Source organism: Eurypyga helias, unplaced genomic scaffold, assembly GCF_000690775.1.
Source record: "Eurypyga helias isolate BGI_N326 unplaced genomic scaffold, ASM69077v1 scaffold5893, whole genome shotgun sequence".
NCBI classification, from domain to species: Eukaryota; Metazoa; Chordata; class Aves; order Eurypygiformes; family Eurypygidae; genus Eurypyga; species Eurypyga helias.
In genome coordinates, this window is record NW_010240446.1 from 23,836 (window position 1) to 38,273 (window position 14,438).

At 40.2% G+C, this 14,438-nt stretch overlaps 1 protein-coding gene across 1 annotated transcript in view; it reads right to left on the reverse strand.

Annotated features, from left to right (window-relative positions):
• Positions 1 to 14,438, reverse strand: part of LOC104507225 (tomoregulin-1-like) — a 55,698-nt gene that overhangs the window by 19,832 nt on the left and 21,428 nt on the right. The window contains exon 5 of the mRNA XM_010148436.1: positions 7,970 to 8,066. Coding sequence (XP_010146738.1) covers positions 7,970 to 8,066 — 97 coding nt within the window. The remainder of the gene's footprint in view (positions 1 to 7,969; positions 8,067 to 14,438) is intronic.

Sequence of the window (14,438 nt, forward strand, 5' to 3'; positions counted from 1 at the left end):
AACACCTTAATTTTGTTGCCTGTCATCAGAGAGTTGACATCCTAAGACAAAAGGCACCAGTTTGCTGTGACAACAGGTTTTCAGAAGTTCCATGCCTATCGTTCATTAACACCATTAGTTAAACAGAAGAGCATTTGAATTTCAGGAAAGTAGGAAGTGCTATAATTAAACCAAACAAAAATTTTAGGTGGTTTTAATAAAGAAGAAATGAGAATGTACAACTCATTTATTAGGGTCTACTAAGTGTAACAAAGAAAACGTGTTTAGTAAAATGATGTGACACGTTTGAAACGAGCTCAGGCTGTAAGAGCACTTGCTGCTATCAGTAAATTAATTAGATCCCCAGAGATCCGAACACATTTCAAGGCTCCTTTTTGTTTTCAGGCTTCAAGGTGTACGTGGTTTTTCGGAAGTTCTGTGTGCTTAAGAACCATGCTATATTCAAAGAAAGCAGGGAATAAAAAGGAAAGGAAAAGCACTAGAGACTTGCGGAGAGAGCTGGGCTATGGAGAGGGACTGCTGTTTCCAACCAACAGACCAGGCTGCTGCATTTGTGCCATCCGGGATTTGTTCATGGATGTATTTTTCTGGGCTGGCCTCTCAGGAAGTGCTGTTTGCTACCCCTCCCCAGCAGCCGACATTAAGCTCTCTCATCTACTCACCTAACTATTAGCACATCTGTCTGCAGATGTAAAATGGAAACACTAGAATAAAACAAGGTCTTTGAAATGTTCACAGATGGGTAAGTGTGTGCTTGGTGGAATAAATTTAGGTGAATTGAAATAGCAGGGGTGTTGCAATAGCAGTTAAGAAGATAACCATGTCAAATGAAGGATTACCTTTCATTTGATGTTTCTTCCCCTGTGTGCAATTCCTCCCAGATGAAACCCAAACTAAGGAAATCTGGATTTCAAAGTGATTTCTCTACCTATTAGACTAGAGCTGAATCTTCGTTAGTTTTTTTTTTTGGCATCTTTTTAAAAATCCCTTTGTAGCACTGGGGAGGTAAGGGCAAGAGAAGTAGATTTCAATTCTACAAGCTTCGCTGTGTCCTGCTTGAACTCCCTCTCAGCTTTTACTTCTGCCCAGCAATGCAGAACACCCTTTAAATGCCCTAAGCTTCAGCTACCTTCCAGCCATCCCTTCACTCCCTCTTTTAATTTCGTAGCGTGGCTTTCTCTGACCACTGTAGAAACTTAGCACCTAACTGCAGTGAGCTCCTAGCAGCATTCGTGGTGAACTGATGCTTTTTCTCACAAGAGTGACCCTCCCTCCACCCTCCATTAAGAGAAACCTTCAAAGACTTGGCGCAACTGCTGCAAAGAGCATTAAAAACATGCATGAAAAAACCAGTCCTGGATTATTAGCCATCTAGGTTCTCTTCAATTTCTTAATAGTCAATATAATGAAGAGGCCCTTACATTGTTCCTTTCATATCAGGATTTCCTGTAGCCCAATTTTACATAATTCAGTAATCCCATAACACAATCATAAACCCCTTGTTTATGTTGATTTCCTCTACTGTTTGTATTTCTGTATTTTGGTTTACACACAGATAGTTCGGATTATTTTTTTTTTCTGCTGGACCAGAAAGCTGGAAATTGCATTTACACAGAATTAAGATGCCCCTCCTTATGAATACCTACCTACGATATCATAAGCTACAAAGGGGAAAAAACAAACAAACAAACAAACAAACCCCACAAGAAAACAAACATATTGGCTATGGTAAATGAGTGAAAAAGTCATCAAGAGAGGCAAATATAAACCAGCATGACGTAAGTCAAACAGACTAAATCCTTCCCTGAAAGACAATTTAGACAAGGCAGAGACTGGGACTTTAAAATGTCCATATTGGTATTTCTAAGTGTTAATACTTGCATTTCTGAATTTCTGGTTTGGCCATGAAACCAAACATATTGGCTATGGTAAATGAGTGAAAAAGTCATCAAGAGAGGCAAATATAAACCAGCATGACGTAAGTCAAACAGACTAAATCCTTCCCTGAAAGACAATTTAGACAAGGCAGAGACTGGGACTTTAAAATGTCCATATTGGTATTTCTAAGTGTTAATACTTGCATTTCTGAATTTCTGGTTTGGCCATTTTGAAAACAGACATTATGTAAGATATAGGAGAGTTGAATCAATACACTGCTGAGACACATTTTCTTTCCAAAGTAAATCTCGTAAAATATTAATCTCAAAAGGTCTACTTGGGGATCAGTTGCCAGTCTTTCTTAAAAATCTACATTATTAGTCAAAACAGATCTTCGACAGCATAGTACACTTATTAAAAAAGACCGAACATGCTCAGAATCTCATTTCCATATTTTATCTGTTAAAACCAAAAATATAGGTAAAACTGAGAACATGACACATTTGAGCTTTTATAGTGAGGCTATTTTTAAGTTAATAATTTCCCTATCAAAGACAAAAAAAAAAAAGAAGAATAAGAATTAGATTTTAAATTAAAAGTAATGAAATGCATTCCAGCATTAGGGCCCAAAGGAAAGGAACATAAAACACACCACCCAAAACAGTGGAGGAGCAGAGGATAAGCAATACTACTTCTTCTGTGGGAAAGATATTTTACATTTGAAGAAAAAATGTGAGCTGCAATCCCTATTCTTCAATTAATTCAGTATAGTTTAAATGTTAATATTAAAATAGTATAAATATGCATAAATATAATTTATACTTACCATAATTATATTTATTATTTTTGTTTAATATCTATTTATTCTTAATATATAAGTAAGAAAATGTTCTCCCTTACTCTGAGCATGCATTTTGGTATGTGTAAGAAGAAAGTTGTGGAAAAAATCATCAGATAATAGTAAGAAGCCTTAAAAAAACAAGGAAATCAGGATAATTTGAAAACTGAAGTCTTATGAAGAAATAGATATACTTAGGGGCCTGTCTTTCTAATCACTATATCAAAAAACCCTAAATCCACAAGGAAATTCATATTATCAGTTTCTTTGCCAGTGCTGCATGTGGCTATTGTAAAAACATAAAAGTAATAAAAAGTTCTTCAGCTCTCAGAAGTCTGTAAATAATAACTTCAGCTTTAATTGTATGCAGTAAAGTGAGGCATCATGTTGTTTAAAAGCTTTATAAAAATTACACTGAATGTTATTTACCTGATTTAAAAAAAAAAATCACTTGGACTCCTTAATAGCCACAGTAGTATTACATATATGTATATACCCTGCTTTCATTGAAGAAAGAGTTGATTTAGGTGCTAGACTGGTGAAAATGATTTTACAACCACATCTGTCTTCATTTGCTTTGCATTCGTACTGTATTAAGTGTTTCAATATTTTTGGTATGCCAACTTCTGATTGTGTACCGAGAGCACTGTTTACCTCTACTGTTTATGTATATATTGTGTTTATAGGATCTGTTTATCTCTACCACATGAACGATCAGTAGAACTGAAAACTCCAATGTGTGCTGAGAAAAACCTCAGTCTGGTTACCCCAGGGTGTATCAACAGCCAACCAACCGTATGTGTTCGGGTTGGTGCCCCACACGAGTTACCCCATCAGCTCTAGGTGAACCCAAGCTGTGTGCTGCCACCTCCATCTCCACTTCTCAACCCAACTGCACTTCCAATTTAAAATTCCAGCAGAAAACACACCCCGCCCTCCAAAGACACCCACATGCCGCCTATGTCTTTAAGCTTCTGGCCAGCTTCCCACACAAAAGTTTAAATTCACCAACTTCACGTGTCCTGTTGCACTCTCCTGATACACCTTTTGCACCATTATGCGTAAAACGTTGCCTTTTCAACAGTGGAAGAAGGTTCTGGCAAGAGACACATTTTGATGGGCAAGGTGGAAAGGGAGGTACTGACAGATCAGGTACCAGCAGTACCTGATAAAAGCTCAGGCAGCAGCTTTTCCCATGACATATGCAACCTGTGTTTCAGTTTTGTCGCCAAAGGGGAAGAAAAACCTGTGAAACCCGTCACCCGCATCCTGTTACCTACAGAAAACCACTGCACGGACAACATGGCATAGTACACCTTCATGCATCTTAAGTCTAGTGCATCCACAAGGGAATTTCTATGCTCTTTAAAAGCCTGCCCCTAAACTCACAGCTCTAAAATCCTTCTAAGTTGTACGAGACAAGGAAAAAAAAATTAGCAGGAATACATTTCTGTGATGTTTCCTCAACCTCATTGCTTTTTGCATTTGTATAAAGAAATAATGTACTCATTTGCATACAGTTGAGCATTAATTTTCTAAGTGTGGCATGCTGTTTATGCCAATGATATCCCCAGGCTTCATTTCTTTCTCTCAATCAGTCCACTTAAAATCAACATCGAAACTTCTTGCAGAGGCAACGGAAATTATAAAATTGCTTGTATTTTTGCATTCCATTTACTATGCATTGTAACCACTTCTAGTTTAGATAGATAAGGTTTCTGAGAAATCAAACAAATGAAGATACACATCTAAAAGTCTTTGCGAGGCCCGAGTTCTTCAGACTACGTATGAACTTGTGTAGTAAGAGCACATGTAGAAACTGTGATCAGCCAGCCATAATGCTTTAATGCCAAGCACGAAAACTAAAATATAGTAGCTTTCGCAAAGGGGAAAACACAATTTAGAGCAACAAAAAATTAAAATAACTAACTTGTAACACGGACTGCGCTAAGATTTGGTAACTAGAGAATCACAGAATAGTTTAGGCTTGAAGGGATGAGTAGAAGTCATCTAGTCCTGCTCGAAGCTGGCCCGGGGCTGTGTCTGACCAAGTTCAGACCGTCTCCATGGGTGGAAAGTCCATAGCCTCACTAGGCACCTTGCTCCAGTGTCTCTCACGGTGGAAACATTTTCCATTATGTCAAATCAGAATTTCCTATGCTCCAACTCACACCCGTTGCCCCTCACACTATCACTGTGAACATCCGAGAAGGAAGGACAACAGCAAGTCCAAACCTACAGATCAGGAAATGCCAAGTGGTTGGTCTTGCTCCCGCTTCTTTGCTGCACAAATCATCCTCCAGTTTTCACTAAATTTATCAGGTGCCATTATTTCTTGCACAGGACTCCCACGTCTTTCCAGGACAAAAAGATGAACCATGGCCCGTATGGAATAAAACCATCTTTAGCAGGATCTTCCCATTATCGAGGGAAAATCTGCCTATTCTGCAGTCCAGGCTGTTGTGGCTGGCCTGCTGGCAGGTCCTGAGATTTGTCATTAATGCCAGCTCATTTACCTCACACGACTCAACACTCAGCAGAATGGACGTCTCCTCTTCCATCAATTCACTGTCTGTCTGCCAGCTAATCATTTTACCCATACATTAGTTTCTCTGTTCATAAAACAGGCGTACAGATATTGTTTTGCTTCTCAAGAGCACTCAGAGCAGAAGGAGGTGACGTTTGTAAGGTCTCAGATTGCACAGCTTGGAGAAGAGGATGAAAAAATGCATAATTGTATATTTACCGTAATTATTAGCATCTCATGCATTTGGCTGTAGATTATCTACTGAACATTAGGAGACAGTCCAGCTAACTCATTCTGTTACTATCATGAAGCAAAATCCTCTTAAAAAGCTTTCTGTAATCATGCAGATCACTTAATAAAAGTGTTTTAACAGCACAAATCCAAGCAAGGGCTACCCAGGCCTAAGAAGCCTACTTGAGATGAACTAAATGTACTTGTTATTTGTGATTCAGTAGACAATAGCCCACTATCCAAAAAAGCTAGAGTGGCCTTTCTCTTACCTTAAATAGGAAAATCAAGATAGAATATTTTTACGAAATTAGGGTGCTTGTATGATTTCCTAGAACTAGGGGTGATAGTGGTTGTAATATGGTGCAAAAGGAAATTCGATAAGAATATGAACATAGCAGTGCTTTTATAACTCTGATGAAAGGTACTCGTGCTGCCAATTTTATATATGATTTTGCAGTTTTATGAGGTTAAAAAGCATGCTGAAACGCAACAGGAAAAGGAGTAAAAATAAGACATAAAAAGTATCCTTAAGGGGTGCTTTACTAGGGGTTCCCAAACAGAATGTTTCAATCCCATCTTGTTTCTCCCAGGTAAATAATCTGTTTGATTTTAGGAAAAAAAGAAACCAACTCCTAGTTTCTACTTACATAAGTCTGTAACATTTTATATGACTTGTCAAAATTAACTGTGAGAAGGCAATCTAAAGTTAACAGAGTCTGATTTAATCTAGGTCCAAACAGGCAGTGACTATCACTAAAGCCTATTTTAATGGTCAAAGGTATTGGGCAAAAAAATGAAGGCAAAGTTATTAAATGAAAAACTGATAAAATTGAAAAAAATTACAGATCTGATAGGTTGTGGTCAACCCTCATGGCAATATTTTCTAACTTTCATGTATTTTCTATGTAGATATTTTTATTTCCATACATTTTTTTCAATAAGGACTAATTAAAGAAATCTCAGAGGCAAAAGAGCATTCTCCTGTTGTCATGAAGAGGGAGCATGGCTTCATTTTATGTAAGGAATAAACCTTCCACTCTCCTCAACTTTACTCTAACTTATTTACAGTTACTACATAGCTGCAGAAACGACCACTCTGCAAGTACCAAAAGAACAGGCAAGCTTTTACTGAAGTCAGATGCTTCAGCATTTATTTTCCAAAGCCAAGAGCACATCTCAGTGCACATAGCAAACAAATCTATACCCATCTTGCCAGTCATAAATGAAACAGACCAAAGCAATGCTGCAAAAAATTATTAGGATTATAAAAAACCAGCTACAGATCATTTGTCTCTCCACAAAAGATCAAGCCTACTTGAGTACTATGACAATTTATGAAATGTGAAGTATCATGCTAATATTCATGAATACTATTACCATTTTGGTTTCCCTTGCACGCTATGATTTAATCTTGAATACACATCTTGAATGTTAGTGCTAAGCTGCTTTACTGCCCGAGATGCCTTCACGCTGATATCCCACAATAAAATTTTGTGCAATTAAGACATATTTCAACATGAAATGGATTCCAGCTGGAAGACTGAAGAAGGGAGTGAGATGCTTTCCCCCTATTAGCGATGCTCAGGCACTGTTCTTCAGAGATGCTGTTCCCTCCATGTACACAGAACCGTACCATCTGCACATCTCTGGAACCCTGTCACGTGCTGCCTCTTCAGCTGTGACCCCAGTGCCCGCCATTGGCCCAGACCCTAGTTAAGCTTCTTCCATACAGCCAGCCACTGCCAGGACAATGCCTGGGGCAAGACAAAGCCCCACCAATCACATGGGACATCTTTTACCCTCCAACAAACCTGAATGTATCATGGGACTGTCTGAAGGACCCTTTTCCTCCATGATGTCTCTGCACCTTCTGACAGCCACCTACAGAGACAGGTAGGTTCTCACCATCGAGAACCTTGAGCAGGGAAATTTGGTGCATCTGCTTGTGCACTATGGATTGTCTTTAAAAACATCTTGTTTCCTGATCAGTCGTTTTGAGCTCTGACAAGTGACTGGTAGTTTTCATTAGTTTTCCCTTGGGTGTATATGGGAGGGCCAAGTGGCACAGTGAGCTTGGAAGAAGTGACTGGCTCACATCCCTGGCTAAACTTAATGTTTAGATTCAAGCTTTGCACTGGTGGAAACAACTGCCTGTAATACTTTACAAACAAGCAGAACATAGAGAAAAAAATCTCTGAGATGAATTATGATATTTATTTTTCATTCCTGTTTGGTTTTGGGAGTTTTTTTTGTTGCCAAAACAAATCAAGGTTCTTTGTTTGAAAAATACTTGATAAAGTTTCTCCAATGTACTTCTTGGTTGTGTTCTTCCTTTACCTTGCAACCGTTTGCTCTTTACAGACACATATCAAACACATTAAAACTTCAGTTAGCAGGAACAAACATAGTCAAGCAGATGATCACATACTTTTTATTTTCTTCAACATTTTACCCCCTTTTTGTTCACTGATATTTTTAAGGAAAACACTACTTACCCAACATTTTCTGCATCTTCATCACACTCAGCCCTATATTTGCAAACTCCGCATTTTGAGTGTTTTCTCTGAACTTCCGTCCCAGATCCTTCATACTCTAAAAATAAATAAGGTATTGTTAACAGAAAGCACAAATTTCTTATTGTTCTGGTTTCAGCTGGTTTAATTTTCCTCCTAGTAGCTGGTACAGTGCTGTGTTTCAGGTTTAGCACGAGAACAACGTGATAACGCACTGATGTTCTGGTTGTTGCTAAGCGGTGCTTACACTAAGTCAAGGACTGTTCAGCTGCCCATGCTCTGCCAGCGAGGAAGCTGAGTGGGACCACAGCAGGGGCAGCTGACCCAAACTGGCTAAAGGGATATTCCATACCATATGATGTCATGCTCAGTATGTAAACTGAGGGGAGTTAGCCAGGAGGCAGTGATCACTGCTCAGGGACTGGCTGGGTTTGGTCGGTGGGTGGTTGCACCACTTTTTTGTCATGAGCTCTGTTTCTTTTTTTATTGTTTTCATTACAATTCTTCATTACTATTATAATTATTATCTTATTGTATTTTATGTCAGTCATTAAACTGTTCTTATCTCAACCCACAAGCTTTCTTACTTTTGCCCTTCTGATTCTCTCCCCCATCCCACTGAGACGGGGGCAGGGTGAGCAAGCGTCTGTGTGGTGCTTGGGTACTGACTGGGGCTAAACCATGACACTTATTAAGCTCTGATTTTGCTTACCTAAATCCATTTGCCTTCAGGTATACTGTCAACGTGAGTTATCATATAGGGAAGCTATTTACCTTAGAAGTGTTCAATTTTTTTTAAATCAGGCAATTGGAGGCTGGAATTGGAGAACTGTACCAGTGACAAGAAAGCATCTCTGAAAACACTAATGTTTCATTGATTGACTCTTCCTTTATTCTTATTTCAGTGTTTTGTATTTTTTCTCACCCCAGCAGACACCAACTAGCATTGACATGTGTCCCAGTCACATTTAATCTTAATTGTCACTGATAATGTGTGAACCCTGTCCCTTTTAATGTCCTTGAATGCTATTTTCTTTGACAGTCTTTAATTACAGATATCCTTATGCAAGGTTACTGCTTGCATATTTTTACCCTTTCTCTTCCTGATGATGGGATTAAACTGTGCTCATGTCTCACATGTGCTGTGGTATATTGTCCAGGTTACTCTGATTAGTTGTAGAAGACTAGAGGAAAAAAAAAGTCATCTTAACAAGAAACTGGTAGAAATGCAATGTCCCCTAAAGAGTAAAATTAATGTCTCAAATATTCTGATCCTAAAAACTTCTGCACCAATCTTACTGTTGACAGGGACATCAAAACTCTTCACTGATCAAAAGAGAAATATAACTATGCTCTTATTACTTCACTACCATTAGTCACTTTTATTTTAACAAAGACATGAAGGAGAGACAGATGTTTGAAAAACAGTAAAACAGCCACAGAAATCTGTAGGAAGAGTTGAGAACCATTTAACATATGACAGTATCGGGGTGGTGTACGGCTGACTACACAAGGCTATCAGATGGACAGAGATCAAAGTGATTGTCTTCCTCATGGCAGCTTTATGTGCTGTAGCAACAGCTAATCAAACACCACCAATTAAAAAGCTGCTTTTAAATTCTTGAAATATAAATAGGAAATCAAAATAATCCACAAGAATCCTTCCTAGTTTTCCTGGATCCTGGCTGAAGGGAATCTCTCCCTCTTACCTGTGGGTCTGCGCTTACCTGAAGAACAGTGCAGGTGAGCCTCTCAAATTAACTTCTGTCTAAAGCATGCTGTGCATTTTTTCAAAGTTAATACATATCAAACTTTATTACAAAATTCCCACGTAGAAATTCTACCACCACTCTTAGTAAGTTGCAGTAGAGGTCATTTGCTTTTGTCTTTAGAAACCTACATCTTATTTGATTTTTCCTTCTTTCTATATACCACATTCCTATGCTGGTGTTTGACATCCTAAAGTATCCTTTTAGTGTCAGATTTCACTTTTCCACGCCAATAATTGATCCCCTACAGTTTGAATAAGTTAAACAAATGGCACTGCTCATGGCTTTCATTCATGGTATTTCCATTTCTTTTGCTGTTCTTATGACCCCTGACACCCTTCCCCAGCATGTGAACACCCTCTGGAGTTACAGGTACAAGAGCTGCACACACTGCTCCAGAAGAGTTGTCATCAAAGCCAAATACTGTCTGAGATATACTTCAGTTAAAACATCCAAGAATCATATTAATTTTTGACAATTTTTCTGCACTTACCATTATTACTCATTTTATTATTCACCTTATTCTCCTATGAGTCCTTTACAGGGTCATCCCTCTGTAGGAGAGAGGCTGACATCCAGGAAAAATCGCTCAGATCCTGGACTCGCTACACACAACTCTGTCCTCGGACATTAAAATCCTGCCTGTTGTATCTTGTGAGCTCAGTGACCTGTCCCCTGTGCCCTAAACCTGATCGGTACTGACTGATTTGCTCCCAGGTCACCAACTGAAGGGGTCATGAGGCCAAGAACAGTCCCTAAAACACCTGTATGAGAGATTGCCTTTGACTGAGAAAGGTTACAGTTTTGAGGTGATATGCTTACATAAAATGTTCAGTTTTACAAAGGTATTTCTTGGAAAAATTAAATTTTTTAAAAAGTAAATTTCTTAATAAAGGTTTTCCATGAACCCATGAGGACTGACATAAAATATTTTCCCCTCCCTTAAATCTGTACTCAGTTGATCCTTCCACCATTTATTCCACTGCTTTGCTTCTGTTATATGCCAGAATGAGAGGCTGCAGCCCCCTCCATCATTGCATTTATCTTCTCTCAAAATACTTGTACATTATTTCTCGTCGTTCTACTGAAGAAAAAGACCAGAAAAGTCATCATCAGCCCAGGGAGTTCTTTAGCACCCAGTTTTAAAGCTTTCAGGTGCCTGCTGGTTACAAAACACCCGCCTTCGACATTTGGTGCTTAATAACCTTCTGCAGTACTGCTACCACGGAAAATATTTCATCATATCCCATGCATACCACCTGAATTGACTCCAAATACAACCAGAATGCTTTACAGAGCACTTTCGCTGCACTATTGGCATCTCAATTTTGTAACGGAGCTAAAGAAGCAGCGCGTAGACACAGAGGTGCATACGCACCCCTCCTCACCGGCTTTTGTTCTGCTCCCTGTGCATACCCCGCTCCTACTCATTTTCATAAATAGCAGTCCACAACTACTTGTTTATTGTTTCTATGTGCTATTCATGTAAACTACTCTCTCTCACTGACACCCCCCCCCCAAAGTTGATTTCTCTACTTTTTAAAATGAGATTTGTTTTAGAAAAAGCGTGGCCTTTTTTCTTGATCAGAACTTGCTAGACCTGACGTACATAGAATTATTTATCTGTACCTTATTTTGTTTGCACGTAATAAATACGTGCAAGTCAAGGACACCTGCACCTTGGGTACTAATATTTTATACCTGTCAGGATGAGGTGCAATACTGATGAATGTCTACTGATGCAACATTTCCAAGTTGGGCGATAGTTGCCTATAATTTTTAGAAGCTTCTTTCATTACTGAAATAGCTGCACGATATTTCAGCACTAACAGCATGAGACACTGCATACAATTTAAACTCAAGCCCTTGAAGAAAATGCAACTTTCCCCACCAATTCAGAACAGATAAATACTGGTTTTCAGCCTGAATTGGTAACAGACATTTTCAGGACCCCAGTTGTGTGCTGTTAAAGTAAGTTAACCCATAAGTATTTGAGACCATGTTTCTCTGGTGCAAACGTTTTCAAAGAGGCAGTGCATCCCTTGACAGCTTGTCCCTCCTTTCTCCCCCACATTTGATTGTTCCTAAATAGGTTATAGCCATTAATTTTAATATTCCAATCAATCAGATCTTCCCAGCAGGTTTCAGTAATATCAATTAAGTCAAAATATGCTCCTAAATGAGCAATTCAGCTCCTCTTGTTTATTATGCAGGCTTCTAATGTTGATGTATAGATGATTACAGAATTTCTTCTCCTCACTTTCGTTGGTATCTTGATTAATTCTGTTCTTTGACATCTTAATTTCATGTTGAGTGAAAGCTCATTTTCTCTCTCTTTTCAGCTTTCCTTCGTGTTTCAGGGCAGCACCTCATTAATGCACTGTCCTTCAAAAGAAATGAGGCACAAGGATTGGATCTGTGACTCCCAGTTGTCTCTCTGAGCTGCACTGCTCCCTAACACTTCTCCTCGAGTCATTATTCCTCCGCAGAAGATGGCCAGCTTTATCTCAGGAGCTGCGGGGTAGGAGCCTGCAAATGGACAGTAGCGCTAGAGGAATCGGCCAGCAGTAAATTGCTTCCCTCGGCAACTCATTTGTGTGTTCCTACAATGGTAATATGGCTGGGTTTCTGCTGAGGGCTTTCAATCAGGTCTGAAGCAAGAGCATCAGTCTGCGTGAAGTTTGGTCTGCCCCAAGGCATGGCCTGGAAAGGGAGCTCTGCTGTATATATATACGCGTATTTATCACTGTGAAGCAGGGGGAGCTTGTGGAGAGCTGCAGCTACTCAGTAGCCAACTATGGGTGGAATACAGATTCCCTCATCTGGGAAAGCCTCTCTGAAAACCAGTTCCTACCTGTTTGGGGAGTATAGTGGTTTTTACTGATGTGCGATCCCATGGGAGCAACTACACTTGAATTTGGAGAAACAGAAAGGGCCAGAGCAAATCCCCTTCTGCACTCCAGAGCACAAAAGAGAGCACAACTCCCTGTGATTAGACCGTGATTCTCTCAGTACAACTAGCACTGGAAATTCCTCTCAAAATACCTCAGTCCACCATCACACATTACGGGCTGAACAGTTCAGTGACATCCTCTCTTCCATTAATTTTTAATGCAACTTCAATGACACAGTTAAAACAGAGATTGTCCCTGTAATTTAAAACAAAGCTGCAAACTTACTCTTTCATCTGTAAATATATATTTAAAACAAGTTCAACAACTACTCTTAGCTATCCCAAATTCTTGGCAAGCAGTGACTTGGAAAAGACAAGAAGTGGCATTACTGGTTTAACACAAGGATGCCTGATCTATTTATGACTGAGGTGCCTGGTGGAAGGGAGTTTAAAGTTTCATACCCTAATCACAACCCAGCCAATGTCATATATTTGCCCAGTGGTTATGATAATGGTAGCATGTGCACTTTTACACAAAGGACTTGAGGACATGCACTGTAAGAGTCCCTACCGTCTCTACCCTTGGTATGTGTTAGGTATTTTACACACCTGACAACAATAATTTCTATTTAGCTTCTATGCATATGACACCATGCGTAATGGTGGGGAAAGCTGGCATGCTGCAAGAGCTGGATGAGGTTTTACACTGCAGGACAAGAGGATGACCGTGAGCAAAAGTGTGCCCTTGCAGCCAAGAAGGCCAATAGCATTCTGAGATGCATTAAGAGCGTGGCCAGCAGGTCGAGGGAAGTTATCCTCCCCCTCTACTCTGCACTGGTGAGGCCTCCCCTGGAGTGCTGTGTCCAGTTCTGGGCTCCTCAGTTCAAGAAGGACAAGGAACTACTGGAGAGGGTCCAGCACAGGGCCACTGAGATGATTGTGGGCCTGGAGCAGCTTCCATGTAAGTAAAGGCTGAGAGAGCTGGGTCTGTTTAGCTTGGAGAAGAGGAGGCTGAGGGGGGATCTTATCCATGCTTATCAATATCTAAAGGGTGGGTGTCAGGAAGATGGGGCCAGGCTCTTCTCAGTGCTGTCCAGTGACAGGACTAGGGGCAATGGCCATAAACTGGAAAACAGAAGGTTCAGCCTGAACATGAAGAAATACTTCTACACTGTGAGGGTGACAGAGCACTGGAACAGGCTGCCCAGAGAGGGGGTGGAGTCTCCTTTTCTGGAGACTTTCAAAAGCCGCCTGGACTTGTTCCTGTGTGATCTACTCTGGGTGATCCTGCTCTGGCAGGGGGGACGAGATGGTCTCTAGAGTTCCTTCCCACCCCTCCCTACCACTCTGTGAATCTGTGACTCTGGCTGGAGAATCCAAATGCTCGTTCACTCCGCTGTGGTGCTTCAACTGCAGCTATCTCCTCTTTCTCCAAAGGAAGACAAAACAACTTTAGGATAAACACCAGGGAAATTATGTAAGAGTAGATGATGATGGAAAAAGGAAAGTCACCAGACACCAAGGGAGGTGTCCCACAATTTCATGAACACGCCAAAGGGTGTTCTGCAGGCCCTATTCAGGCTGCATAGGATGAACCTGTCCCCATTTGCTATCTGTCATCCTGCATGAGAGGCAAGAGGAATTTGTCCTTCCATGCCCCTGGCTCCAGCATCTTTCCGAGTAAGCTCCAGTCCCCCTGAAAACCCCGCTTAGAATAAGTTTTCACCAACAAAAGGCCTGAACATTCAGGCCCTTTGCCTCTGCCCTGCTGACCCTTTGCTGAACACAC